Genomic DNA, 15,247 nt, shown 5'->3' on the forward strand with positions numbered 1-15,247 from the left:
GAGCCAATGAGCAGCAAGTGACTTGCACAAGCTCACACAGGAAGTCTGTGGCAGAGCATAAATTTGAACCCAGCTCAAAGCCTAAGCTTGTATCCTAACCACTGGAAAAAACTACCTGTCTCCAATATGCCACTCCTTGTTCCAGTGTGCCAGTTTTTTATTTTGAAACTATGGCCAACATGCAGATGAAGCAGACACATTGCTATCTGCAACCTTACCACCAGAGATGGTCTATGTTTGGCTGATTTTTTATTTGTTCGGGTTTTTTGTTTTTTTTTCAGATTTTTCATAAAATGAAAATGTCTGTCTCAATATTTTACCCTTTTCTCTACCCTTTTTTAAAAAACACTTTTCTCTCCCTTTTCTCATTGGAAAGGGCAATGAAAGTCAATGACTTTTTAAATCACACAGGTGTTTTTGAAAATGTTACCCATCCTAACTAGCAACTCTTTCTAGGCAGGCTGTGGACTCAAAGTGAGTTCAGCTGGATGACAGCAAAGACCCAGTGCAGTTAATTGGAATCACCTTTGGGGAATAACTCACTCCCAATCTTTGCAGTCCCCAAAGGATTTGCATTCTCCTATTGGTGAGCAAAGCCTTCTTTTTACTGATTACCTGAACTGTCAGTCCTGAGTATTTCACTCCCTTCCCTCACAATTACATCACCAGAGGTGTATAAAATCTGACCAGGTGGTAAGTAGAGTAAAGCAGTGTTTGAAGTACTGAGAAAGGTCAGTGGGTTGGTTATTGAAGGAGGGGGACTTGTTGGTGAGGGTTTTTTTTTTTTACTGTTTATACAATTCCTTGGTCAGGGCTTTGTACTTCTGTGACTAAGAAATGTTTGGATGTGTAAATCTTTGTATTGAGACCCTGTGGGTAGGACAGGGGGTGGGAAGTTGGGTCTGGGGAGCTTAATACTCCCTGGCTTTATGCCTCTTAGCTGGTGAGACAAGATCTCATTCTTACCCCTCCCCCTTTGTAGTTAGAGCTATTAAATGGCCTGTAGTAGTAGTGATACCTACTGCCTTTAATAGAATCTCATGGCACAGAGTGGTTGAAAAATCTTTCATTTTTTTGAGAAGGAATCCTTCTGCTTGCTTTCTCCTTAGCTGTAGCAGAACTGAAATATTTCTTGCTTTTAAAAAAGCAGTGGCAATGTATTTAGCTCTCTATTACTCTCAATATTCCTTGTTAATCTGATGAGGGCCCTGCCATTCCTTTTAGTTCCTCTTTGGAGTAGAAAATCACTCTTGTCTTTAGGGTGCTGTAACTTTTCCTTAAGAAATGTAACCTGTAACTTCAGACCTTTCTTCTTGCTCTTTTCAGGTATATCTGATTATACCATGGCTTCTAATGGAAAAGACACAACTATGGCATCCCCAGAGCATGGGGAGGAAGAGCAACAGGTAGGTGCTCCCTCTTAAGCATTGCTGGTTCAACATGTGTATATGAAAGATGGTTGGCTGTTATCTGGTAGCAGGCTTCACATATGCACATGTTGGTGTCTAGAGACTTGTGCAGTTGCTCTTCCAGATGCTGTAAAATAGCCTGGTTCATAATGCTTTTTAAAAATTCTTCTTGCCTTAGTTAACCTAGTGATCCAGTTTCAGTACTAACTTCAAAAGCAGCTGTTGGGCCTCTTCGGATTTTTGACCATTCAAGAATCCTTTGATTGGGTATAACTACTTGAAAAAGAAAAGGTTCAGCCCCAATGTGGAACATTGCCTCCCTGACTCGCTGTTCTGTCCCTTGCCTCACTAGAATGTCTTGAGGAGGGTGGCCAGTCTACCTTTAGTCAACTCTGCCTGTGATCTGGCTGCCACTGCCTATGCTTCCACCAAGGAGAGCCATCCCTATGTGAGGTCCATCTGTGACATGGCCGAGAAGGGAGTGACCTCCATTACCAATGCTGCAGTTAGCAGTGCACAGCCAGTTGTAACTAAACTTGAACCTGAGGGTGAGTAAAGCATATATGCAGACCTTTCTGTTTGTGTGGTGCAATTTCTCAACAGTAGGATCTTCACACCCTCTTGGGAAGCTTCCATCTCTAAAACTCAGGTGCATGAAGATCAGTACTGGAGGAGAAGCTGGCAGTGGGGTTGGTGTGACTAAAGAGGAGTAATATAGTAGCCCATGCATGTAAGCTAACATTGGCTAGAGGCTAACACAGGGCTTTGCTTACACTAATTACTATTGCTGAACCTGCCCTCGCCTTCACTGTAGCCAGGAGGTAAGATGAGTGCTAAGCTCTTTCCCTTTAAGGAGCAAGACCCTTTGAAAGGTACCTAATTGCAAAATGAGATCTCCTCATTCTGCAACCAGAGAGGCTCAGAATCTAGGCTGGTCCAGCAAAATATTACCTTACTCACCCTGTCTAATATCTCTGGATCAACATGGCTACAACAACACTGCACACAGGCTACAACAGCTGCTTATCAGGCAATAGCTCAACAGCAATGGCTGCTCCCTGACTTGCGTCCTTCATGAGAACAGTTAGTTGGACTTATTGCAGCCAAGGCATTGCAAAAACTTCTTGGTGCCTTCCAGAGGGATGTTTGATCAAAAAGCTTCAGAGCTGTAAGACTATGGGGTGAGATCATTGCACTTTATTCAGAACATAAAAACCTGTCAATTGGAGAGCAAGCCTGGAAAGTGATGCCTAGACTGCTTGGTAAGAGACAATTCTGCAGTAAGTATAGATGGGAGGAGAGTGTTCAGATGCTAGTCATAGCTATCTCAATTCAGTTGCCGCATTAGGATGCATGGGAGGAAATATGGAACTATGAACTATTGAAGGGGACACTATTTTTCTTGGAAAATATTTTCCAAAGGTTCATAACTTGGTGGGTGGGGTGGGGGGAAAGGAGGGAACCACCTTACATGGGGAAGGAAGGGGGAAATGTGCAGCACCTACAACCCAGAAAAATTGCTGCCTGAACATATTGGAGAACTGAAGCTCTCATTACAGATGTGAGCCAGGTTCTGTATATATTACAATAGCAAAATGGGCCAATTAAGAAACTGAACTCTGGTTTTTCTATAGGGACAACAGAGGAGGAGTGGGTTTCTGAAGTACCTGACAAAGTGGAGGAGACTCTACCAGTCCTTCAACAGACTGCTGATGAGGTAACTTTCACCACCCTCTCACTAGACAAAACATCATGCCTTTATGAAAGGCATACCAATAATGGGATGCTTCCTCCAGCAGAGGAATACTCCATACTAAAAGTGGTCAAGAGGCAGGAGCTAGTGTCTCAATAGAACTCTGGTCTGATGCTTAATAGCAAGATGCAGTTCTTCCCCTGAAGATTTGACCTATGGGGCAGAGCAGGTGGTAATCGCCTCCCCCAACCTCCATTTCTGGGTAAATGTGGTGGTATCACCCTGAATTACTGTACAAGATCTTGCTTGATCACTCTTCTCTAGGCTACATCTGAGACACAGGAGTTGGCCTCTTCCAGACTGACAGATGTCAAGGAGACCATGATCAGAGTGGTAGATATGACCAAAGAGGCTGTGCAGGACAGTATGAAGACCACCAAATCAGTGGTAACTGACAGCATGAGCACAGTTGTGGAATCAAGAATGGGCCAATTGGCCATAAGTGGAATGGAAGCAGTGCTGGAGAAATCTGAAGAGCTCTTGGATCACTATCTTCCCATGACAGATGATGAACTAGGTCAGAACACATGAGTGACAGGTCTATTATCTTAAAGTTTAGGGTAATCCTCCTTTTGGGCCAAATATCTCTCTAGGCTTCTCAATCTTCTCTGGCACCAAATGCAGGCTCATTCTACAGCCTCTTCATAGCTGAGACTGAGGGTTAAGACTTTAGTTGGTGGGCATGTAATCATGTAAAATGACTTGAGCAACAAATGGAGACAGGGTGGTACTAGAAGGAATGATGGGCATGACTATTCATTAGTCATTGGCAAAGGATGTGAAATCTTAGTAATGATGTGTGGCATGTGGGTTTTCATTTTAAGGCTGAAGCTACCTCTGCGGTACTTGATAGGTGCTAAGACACTTACTTGTTACAAGGGAGCTTCAGATTTAGCAGATCAATATGGCTTGTACTCCTTTCACCATCTCTTAACCTGAGATGGTGAACAACCTGAACTCTCTTCCCTCTAGCTGAACTTGCTGAATCTGTGGAAGGGGCTGAAGTGTCTTCAGCACAACCACAAGAGCATCGGAGTTACTTCGTGCGTTTAGGTTCCCTGTCAACTAAACTTCGCCAACGTGCCTACTGCTATTCCCTAAACAAGATGAGACACACCAGTCAAAGCATCAGAGAGGCTCTTTCCCAGCTTCATGAAACCATGGGACTGGTAAGAACTCAACTATCTCTTACAACTGATGCCCTCCAGGGCAGGGAACACTCTGACCACACGTGTATAGAATGTCGTACAATGAGGCTTAAGCTTCATTCATAGCTGTGCTATGTAACTAGACCCTTCTACTCTTGATGCCTTGAGCATACCACACTGTGGGGTGAAGGCATGTCAAACAGCGGGACTAGAATAACTGATGTGCAAATGTCTCATCTCTGGATATGCTTAATCCACTTCTAGATTGAATACCTTAAGCAAGGTGTTTCTCTCCAAGAAGTCCAGGAGAAGTTCCATCACCTATGGCTGAGCTGGAATAGAGAGCAGCCTAAAAGCCAAATCCTTGATTTCACTGCTAAACCAGAGGTATGTACATTTGGGTGTGAATGTGGGGGGGTGGTCAGCTCTGGTCTGAGAAGTTAGCCACCCTGCAAGGCCCAGAATAATTGCCTCTCTGGATAAGTAGCTCAAACTCAGGTGATTTTAGGTTCATTACAAAGTTGCTCCCTTTTGAGCATGAGTGGCTTCCTTCCTTAGACATCCCTAAGGTGATGTCACACCAGCAAGGTCTGTGCCCAAGAAGCATAGTCTCTTTAGATCCATGCTTACTACTTTTTTAAACCTCTGCACAGCCTGAAAACTGACTGTAGATCATGGGTTTGCAACCAGTGAAACCCCTGTTAACTTGGCTTAGCTCTCTTCTGACCTACCTTACATGGCTTACTGCCTGTTAGCCTCCATTGTCACAAGTGGCTTCTCTTAGGGAAGGCACAACTTGGCCTCTTTATGTATCCTGAAAGAGCATGGCACACCCATTGCAGACCACCTTGACTGCCAGTAATACCTTGCAGCATAACTTGCTGCCTTACAACATCACCCGAGGCAATGGCAGTAGCAAGTTTGATCCTTATTGTGTTTTGAGCATTAGAATTAAACTTCTATTTCTCCAACAGATGGAGTCTGAGACCCTGGCTATGTCCCGCAGCATTATCCAGCAGCTGCAGGATGCCTGCCAGATGCTAGTAGCCAGCATTCAAGGTCTCCCCACCAACTTTCAGGATAAGGTGAAACAGATGTATCACAACATGGAAGAGCTTCATGCATCCTTCTCCACTGCCCATTCCTTCCAGGATCTCTCCAGCAGCCTCCTCACCCAGAGCCAGGAGATGGTGACCAAGGCCCAGGAATACGTGGATGAGCTGATGGCATACGTGATGGAGACTACTCCTCTGTCTTGGGTTGTGGGACCCTTCATCCCATCGGATAAGGTGTCTGCAGATGCCATTGAACCACAGAACCAAGAAAATGAGGCTGAGGAAGCCTCCAAGTCTAAGGAGGCTCTGTGACCTAGAAACCTGAAACTTCTAAGGAAGAAGGAAAATTCGTTCAGTCTTCCTTCTGACTTGATGTGTACTCGCAATGCCAAGGAAGACACCAGTGGCATTACTCATATGCACTGTGCCTAATTCTCTCATAATGTCTGGCGGTGTTGTGTGACTGCTGTAATGTAGATCACTTCTCGGCTCAGATACTACTTGTTTGTGTTACCACTGTCTTCAAAATAAAATGTCACTTCATTTGAAAGAAGGTCTAATCTGCTCTTTCTAAGAAGTCTGTCCAGTTCTATAGTAGACATCTGTGCCTGCCATTAGTCATGCTATATGTAGCCTTGTTTGCCAGTAGCAGCAACCACTGGCATTAGTGTGTAGATGACACTTAAAAGCCTGGGAAGCTTACCCCATATACCATAGAACCAAATCTAGAGCCTTAATTTCTAAGTAGTTCTAGATCACTACTCAGACCTGTAAACATGCTCTAGTTTCTCATGAAACTGAACAGAAATAAGTGTTGCTCTCATGGCTGTGGTAGAATTGCACTTTGCTTTTCAGAAGTTGCTAACAGTACAGTTGGTTAAAATTCCTACCAGTGTCTAGCCCAGGTTGGCTAGACACTACCTGGGTTGCTCAGTCCTGGCTTCTGCCTCAGGAGAGAACAGGCCTGGGATTTCTTGGCCTATCTCAAAATAGGGCCCCTTTAGGGACAGCCCTAGGGCATAAATGTCACATCCCATAAAACACTGGTTACTCAGGTGGGTATGTATAATTTTAACCACCTATAAAATCCCTGAGTCTGTATCAAGGCTGCATATTTCCACACTTCACAGCTGGAACTGTGAAAGGCTGTAAATGAAATCTTCCCCCTTAGGAAAGCAGACCCTTTAAATCCACATCATAGGGTGACAAGTATCAAGGGTAGCAGTGTTTTGGTTTTCTGTGGGTACAGACTGTCTGGTAGTACCTTAAAGGCAACATTTATTTGGGCATAACCTTTTGTGGGTAAAGGACCATTTCAGATGCATCCTCAACCTGTTTTTGTCATGAAAGGGTGAGTAATTCAGCTTGTTTTTCAGTCTCAGACCTGCCTCTCAAATAAGAGGCATTAATCACTTATATGGAAAATACAAAGCAAATCATGCACCCTAAAATAAGAGCTCTTGAATTTCAAAAGAATATGATAGTGCCCGTAATATAGAGGATATGGGTTCTGTTTAGGACACTACATACCCTAGCAAAGCAAAAACATTAGGGCCCTTGTGCTTAGGTATTGCTCCACTCAACATTGCAGGACCTCCCTGAGACAACTTTCATTTACCAGTGCTGATATCACAAGTCTCATTGTCAATGAGTGACATTGCTGTCACATGGGTCTTGCAGAGCAGTGTTTAATAACTTTTAAAAATAAAACTGGGCTGCTCTTAACTAAGTGCTTTAATCTAAAAGACAGGCCAAGCTTGAGTGTTATGATAGGTAGTAATAAGCTATGTCCTAGGTTATTCCCAGCCCTGGTATTCCCTTAAGTCATTTCTATGCTTTGTGCCTCTGTAAAAGGGCTGCTTGTAGAATGAGGACAGAGTCTCTGTAATCATGCAGTATTTTGAAATGTTTATTTTCAGTAACTAGCAACAAGAGGGCCCAGTTGAGGCCTCTGTGTGCTACCCTGCTGCAACTACAACTACTACAGCTGTGAACTTCCTAATGTACACAAGTGCTAAAATTTGCTCAATGTAGCTGTACCCAAAGTCAATGGGGGAGAAGCTGTTCCAGATACATTTCTCTAAGCCACTCTTTCTACAAAGGGAAAATTGATCTAGTGGTTCTGGAATACCTACATTCTATAAAAGCCACTGTGTAAGCAAGGCATTCACTAGAAAGGGAATCATTTGACTTCAGCAAATGAAATAAGCGAGGTTGTCAATTGCAGTTAACTCACACAATTAACTCAATTCAATCATGATTAACAGTGCAATTAAGCACATTGGTGTTTAAAAATTAAATATTTTTGAATGTCCTACATTTTCAAATAGATTTCTTACAGTACAATCTGTACAGTGCTCACTTTATATATAATTTTTCTTACCAATAGTGAACTGTAAAAGATACTTTATCTTTCAATTCACCTACAAGTACTGTACTACAGCCTCTATCAGGAAAGTGCAACTTACAGATGTAGACTTTTTGAGGGGGGGGTTACATAACTGTTCTCAAAGACAAACTGTGAAACTTTAGAACCTACACATACACTGAGTCCTACTTATTCTGCCAATTGATAAGACAGACACATTTGTTTACATTTACAGGAGATGCTGCTGCCTGCTGCTTATTTACAGTGTCACCTGAAAGTGACAACAGGTGTTCACATGGCACTTTTGTAGCTGGTGTTGCAAGGTATTTATGTTCCAGATATACTAAACATTCATATGCCCCTTCATGCTTTGGCCACCATTCTACAGGATATGCTTTCATGCTGATGATGGTGGTTAAAAAATAATGCATTAGTTAAATTTGTGACTGAACTCCTTGGGGGAGGATTGTATATCTTCAGCTCTGTTTTACCCACATTCTGCCATATATTTCATGATGTTAGCAGTCTTAGATGATAACCCAACACATTTGTTTTAAGAACACTTTCACTGCAGATTTGACAAAATGCAAAGAGGGTACCAATGTGAGATTTCTAAAAATAGCTACAGCACTTAATCCAAGGTTTAAGAATCAGAAATGCCTTTCAAAATCTGAGAGGGACGAGGTGGGGTGCATGCTTTCAGAAATCTTAAAAGAGCAACACTCAGATGCGGAAACTTCAGAACCCAAACCACCAAAAAGGAAAATCAACCTTCTGTTGGTGGCATCTGACTCAGATGATGAAAATGAACATACATCCGTCCACTCTGCTTTGGATAGTTATTGAGCAGAACCCGTCATCAGCATGGATGCATGTCCTATAGAAGATGAAAGGACATATGAATTTTTAGTGCATCTGGGACATAAATAGCTTGCAATGTCAGCTACAATAGTGCCATGCAAATGCCCACTCTCACTTTTAGGTGACAAACAAGAAGCAGCCAGCATTATCTCCCACAAATTGTATCCAAGTTTGTTTGTCTGAGCGATTGGCTGAAGTAGGACTGAGCGGACTTGTAGGACAAAGTTTTACATTGTTTTATTTTCAATGCAGTTATTTTTTGTACATAATTCTACATTTGTAAATTCAACTGTCATGATAAAGAGATTGCATTACAAGATGTTTGGGAATTATGATAAACCAAATCAAAAAGGTAAATTTTCATGAAGTGAAAACATCTCTTGTTATATGCAGAGCTCCCAAATACCATCTCCAGTTTGCCTCAAACTTTTGAGACAAATTCAGCCCTGGCAGAAGCAAAATGTCATAGAGCTTGCTTTATTTCTGGTAAATTTAGGGTTAAGACTTTGTGCAACAGAGAACAAATATTTGCAGGACATGGGTATAAGGCAAAAAGGTGCAAAACAGGCTGATTATGGAAGGTCAGCATTTCTAGCTATTAAACTGCATTATCACTCTACTACAAATAATTAGTATAATTACAATATAGTATTCTAAAACTTGTGAAAGCAGCAAAGAATCCTGTGGCACCTTATAGACTAACAGACGTTTTGGAGCATGAGCTTTCGTGGGTGAATACCCACTTCATCAGATGCATGTAGTGGAAATTTCCAGGGGCGGGTATATATATGCAGGAAAGCTAGAGATAATGAGGTTAGTTCAATCAGGGAGGATGAGGCCCTGTTCTAGCAGTTGAGGTGTGAAAACCAAGGGAGGAGAAACTGGTTTTGTAGTTGGCAAGCCATTCACAGTCTTTGTTTAGTCCTGAGCTGATGGTGTCAAATTTGCAGATGAACTGAAGCTCAGCAGTTTCTCTTTAAAGTCTGGTACTGAAGTTTTTTTGCTGCAGGATGGCCACCTTAAGGTCTGCTATAGTGTGGCCAGGGAGGTTGAAGTATTGTCCTACAGGTTTTTGTATATTGCTATTCCTACAAAAACCTGTAGGAGAACACTTCAACCTCCCTGGCCACACTATAGCAGACCTTAAGGAGGCCATTCTGCAGCAAAAAACTTCAGGACCAGACTTCAAAGAGAAACTGCTGAGCTTCAGTTCATCTGCAAATTTGACACCATCAGCTCAGGACTAAACAAAGACTGTGAATGGCTTGCCAACTACAAAACCAGTTTCTCCTCCCTTGGTTTTCACACCTCAACTGCTAGAACAGGGCCTCATCCTCCCTGATTGAACTAACCTCATTATCTCTAGCTTGCCTGCATATATATACCCGCCCCTGGAAATTTCCACTATATGCAGCTGACGAAGTGGGTATTCACCCACGAAAGCTCATGCTCCAAAACGTCTATTAGTCTATAAGGTGCCACAGGATTCTTTGCTGCTTTTACAGATCCAGACTAACACGGCTACCCCTCTGATACTTAAAACTTGTGAGAGACTTTAAATGATCTATACCAAATCAGCTGGGAAACCACACACCAGTCCTCTGTAAATCACAGACTGTTGCATAAAAACGTCATTCAACAGACAGCGTAGCAGAGGCTCTGCTTTGTTATTACCCAGAAAAGTTAGTAAGTGGAAATAAATACAGGCACATCTCCAAAGAATAAGGCAATCGCATATGATGTATACAGTGTAGTTACAAATAAACTGATTGTCATTGGATCTGAAATGAAGGCTAAACTTTGGCCCTTTTTACATTTCTAGTTGGATATTTTGATTTTGTAACTGGTGATTCCTCTCACCCTTACTTAAATAATGCTGTGTTTGTGCACAATGTGTTTATTGATGCCATTGATTATAATCCTGGCTTTTAAAAATACAGATTTAAATCTATCTGTCATAAAGCTTAAGGCTGAATTACTTATCAGCATCATCTAGGGAATGTAAGACAACCAAATCACTTTCAAGTGCAGGATATCTCCACTGTACAATAGATGTTACATTTTTGTAATATCGTGGATTTTTTTTTAAAAAAACCATATTGTTTTTGGAAAAAACAATTACATTTAAAAGTAACAAAGGATGTTGATGCCTTGTGGTTGAAACCTCCGCTCTGTGTTTGTCCTTTGCTAGGGATCGGGAAGTCTCAGGGGAACAAGATTTCCAAGATTTCCTAGTTTCAGCAGGGCTAGAAATACCATAAGATCTGCCTTTTATAATAATGTATATTGGTACTAAAGATCGACCTCAGATCTAGGGGTTTGGTTGTGACCCATCTCCCACTGATATTTTTGCTTCTAGTCAAAGGGTACGTCTACATTAAAGAGACTATAGTAGCATAGCTACTTCACCACAGCTATAATGACACAAACCTATAGTGTAGATGCAACCTACAGCAACAGAAGGGGGTTTTCCATCAGATTAGGGACACCACTTCCCCAAACGACGGTAGGTAGGTCGACGGAAGCAGTCTTTCATTGACAGAGCTGTGTCTACACTGGAGGTTAGGTTGACATAGCTACATCAGTCAGTGATGTGGATTTTTCACATCCCAGGACTGACATAGCAATATGGAACTAACTTTTAAGTGTAGATCAGTCCAAAATGATGATGTGCAGGGGTAAAACCTCCCCATAGTTTTGGGTTCAGCTGCAGTTTCACACAAAAATTTATTTCTGTCTTTACCTTATCTGAACCTGTTCACCCAGACCTAGTTTCAGCCTCCAGGGTCAAGATGGATTAAATAAATCTATGGCTTTATACAGAGTAAAAAATTAGGGTCCACTCTCTTAATAGGCGCAATCCATACTGGCCTCATCCATTATGGCTCTGCCTTCATCCACTCCTTGTACAGGGCTGGGAGGCATAGCAGCCCCACATGGCCATTTGCTCTAGGAGATATGGGTCTCAGCAGCTCCAGAGATATAGGGGACACAGCAGCTTGGCAGGACCCTTGTCCCCAAGATAAGCAGATATACTTTTGTATGTGAGGTGTTAGATGTACAGGGCTCAGTTTAGCCCTCCTGGAATCAGGTGCAAAACCCACTGAACTTAATGGGATTTATGTCCACTTTATTATGTATTAGTGTTAACTAGAAGTGCCAAGTTCACAATACAGCAGATGGCTATGCCACCCAGATAGGGGAGCACAAGGAAACGTGATCCTGGGACACTGCAAAACCCACAGAGAGAGCTTGATTTTCATCACAGAAGAGTTTTAGAACTCCCTTCCAGTGTCTCCCACTTAGTCTCCCACTGTCTTCGTTAGGATCAGGATGTCACCCTGGTCTCCTCACTACTATTAACCTGATGTCCTTTAGAGTTTCTGCCACATTCTCCAGCTGCCTGTTAGTAGGGTGACCATATTTCCCAAAGAGAAAACAGGACTCCCCCAGCTGCTCACCTGATATGTACTCCCCACCCTCCATGAGGCTGTTGTCTGTGGCTGGAGCCCTGCCAGGGGCCCCTCAGGAGGCTGTTGGTGGGTTTCTGAAATCTTGCCACCCCCCCATACTGGAACCCTGCCAGTGCCTCCCTTCCCCAGATCTGTGTCTCCTGTTGCAGGGGGCTGGCATCTCTGCTCACGCTTCCCTCCTCCCACATTGCTTCACACCCACCTTTTTGACAAAAGTGGGGATTTGTCCCTTTTGCTCTTGCTAACTGATCAAGCCGCCCAGAGCAAATGGGACAAATGCCTCCTTTTGAAAAAAAAACCAGTTGGGATGGCAGGGACAGGGCTTAAAAAAGGGACTGTCCTGGCCAAAATGGGACATATGATTACCCTACTTAGGCCTGAAGTTTCTCACCCAAAACCTTTTCCCGCTCTGAGGAAGATGTCTTTCTCCAGCTCCTCCCAGCAAGTTAGGCAGGCTCAATGGAAACTGTGCAAGAACACTTTCTAGCCATAGTAGATTACCCAGCAAGACTGGGCAGCTGACTTCATCCTGGAGATGTTGCTGGGGATGACAACAGCCATGGTGTCTGTCAGGGGAACAGAGTGGAAAAATTCTCTCCCATTCACTCAGCAATGGGCCTTTTCCCTACTGAAACTTGCTAAAATGAGATGAGCACAAATGCTCTGAGCCCTGGGTCTCTTATGGATTTCTTCTGCTTCCTCCAAAATCACTCATTCGACTCTTCCCCAGTGTACCAGCTTCCCCAGTGTGATTCACCAGGGGCCACTGCTATGGGTACCTAGTCTTGCCCAAAATGGTCACCACCAGGAGCAGCCCTCAATTAGGGGTACCATGTCATCTCAGTACTGTCACTGCTGTATGTTGTGGCTGATGTACCGTGGGATGCAATCCCACCTGTTGCTCATTGTTTTTTAAAAACAGGTATAAAGGAGCGGGGCAGGGGTCCTCTGAGACTGATGGCAGTGGGTATTAGGTAGGGAGAGAAAGAAGTCTGAGCCTGGAGGGATGGGTGATGGTTCCTCTGCATCTGGGAGTGTTGAGTGGGAGAGATTTCAGAGTTGAAGGGGTGTTTTTGAGCTGTGGAGTGGTTAAGTTGAAGGAGAGGATAGATGGGGGGTAGGCTGTGAGGTATTCTCAAGTAGCTGGGGATTGAGTTGTGGGGAGCTGAGGGGCCTGGGGATTTTCTGAGTTTGGAGGACTGTTTGGACAAGGTTGAGTGCAGGAAGGAATGGAGTCAATTGGCAAGTGAGGGCATATGAGCCCTTAAACTATGTCTGAAAGAGGCGGATCCCGTGAGTTTTGTTGTGTATCATTGAACTGTGCTGCTTTTCTTTGAGGTGCAAGGAGGAGCTGGTAAACAGGCTTTTAGTTAGCTTTCCTACGCAATGAAATTACGCACTAGCTTCAAGCCTGCAGTTTAATGTTTGGCAGCTGGGCTTTTAAAAGTTTTCAGAGCTGTTAGAATAGAGTATCAAGGCTTATTTGCAACGTACATTGGAGGATTTGTAAGGTACTGGTTTAAATTATGAGTGTAGGGCTAACTTTTGAGGCCTCGCTTGGCCTCTTTCCTTAGAGTCTGGAGCTGTGAACTATTGTTCTAGGATCCTGTAATTCATAGCAAATGTTTGCAGAGTGCTCAGTGTTGTTGCTAAGGTGCTCCTTCAGGCTGAGCTGTGTGGGGAATGGCACGAAGCTAATTTAGACCCATTTTTAAAATGTTTTCCTAAGCTACAAATATGGGTTGTTTGTATCCAGTGCAGTACACTCTGATTTCTTGAATTGACAGGAGGGATAAATACATTCCATCCGTATGATTCAACATGAGCAGGAGCTATGCTCCTACCCTTTGAAAGTGTTTTTCAGTCAATAAACCAAAAGATAGGAGACAGGATTCCATGCTAGCACTTTCAATGGCATGTTAAGTGACTTACATGATTTAGGGGGAGAGATAGCTCAGTGGTGTGAATATTAGCCTGCTAAACCCATGGTTGTAAGTTCAATCTTTGAGGGGGCCATATGGGAATTAGTCCTGCTTTGAGCAGGAGGTTGGACTAGATGATCTCCTGAGGTCCCTTCCAACCCTAATGATCTATGATTCTATTACCAACAGTCACACAGCCTCAGACGCCTTAGTTTACTTCCCATTAAAATGGGAATAGCAGCTATATATGTATTTCTCTTGACTTGAATATCAAAAGGTTCCTGATTTGACAGGTAACTATGGATTAAGGATCACTACAGAACAAGGTAAATGAATATAGCATTATATTCATGGGTACTTTCATAAGATATATGAAGCTATAACAGAGATTGCCAGATACTTCTGAAACTATACAATCATGGAGTTCCCCCAAAAACTGCAATAAAATTAAAGGCTGAGAAAAACCTATTCACTTCTGAGCCAATGGGGAAGCAGGGATTTGCATATAACAGCTGATTGGCGGAAAGGTGAGAGCCACCACCGAACTCAGCTGTAGACAATCATAATGTAGTCATTTGCATACATGATTTGATTGGGTAACATTGTTTCTTATGCCAGTATTTACATCTGTGAAGGTAAACAATAGAAATGCCATGTTTTGTCACATGACTTTCTTTAGCCAATGATGAGGTGGAATTTTCTTGTCTATTACAAGGTGTAATTATCTTGTAGGGTTTTGAGGGTCAGTTTTTGAAATAGTCAGGTAGCAGGTGCTTGACTGGAGTTAAAGTATCCCTTGAATGGTGTTAAAGTATCCTTTGAATGAGAATGGTGTAAAATGAACAAAATGTTATCTTACGTGAGTTCAGAGGGTGAAGAATAAGACTAACGGAATAATTTGTACACCTGTAGACCATCCAGCCAATGATGAAAACAAACACGGTATCACCGACCGGCAGGTAATCAGAGGTGCTGCTGCTTCAGTGAAGCTGGGAAGCGGTTGTTATTGGAGGAAGCATTGAGTTATGCTTGGGGCACTGGAATGGGACTCAGGAGACAGGCATTCATTTTCCAGTTCTACCACAGATATCCGAGATCACGCTGGGCAAGTCACTTTATCTCTTTGTGCCTCATTTGCTAGTTTTCTGCTTGAATGTTCTGTCCTTTTCTCCATCTCTCTCTGTCTGATCTAATTAGAATGTTAGGGAGTGTCTCTCACTAGGTGTTTGTGGAACACCTGGCACAATGAGGCCATGCT

General features: G+C 42.9%; 1 protein-coding gene across 1 annotated transcript; it reads left to right on the plus strand.

Moving 5' to 3' along the window:
- Window positions 1-1,299: 1,299 nt before the first annotated feature.
- LOC127030153 (perilipin-3-like) lies at window positions 1,300-5,733 on the plus strand. Its single transcript, XM_050916204.1, has 7 exons — window positions 1,300-1,406; window positions 1,762-1,957; window positions 3,044-3,126; window positions 3,427-3,679; window positions 4,135-4,331; window positions 4,575-4,697; window positions 5,285-5,733. The coding sequence occupies exons 1-7, from the start codon at window positions 1,344-1,346 to the stop codon at window positions 5,675-5,677; spliced, it is 1,308 nt and encodes a 435-aa protein (XP_050772161.1). The 5' UTR covers window positions 1,300-1,343; the 3' UTR covers window positions 5,678-5,733.
- The last annotated feature ends 9,514 nt before the right edge of the window (window positions 5,734-15,247 follow it).

Source organism: Gopherus flavomarginatus, chromosome 1 (assembly GCF_025201925.1).
Source record: "Gopherus flavomarginatus isolate rGopFla2 chromosome 1, rGopFla2.mat.asm, whole genome shotgun sequence".
Taxonomy (NCBI): Eukaryota; Metazoa; Chordata; order Testudines; family Testudinidae; genus Gopherus; species Gopherus flavomarginatus.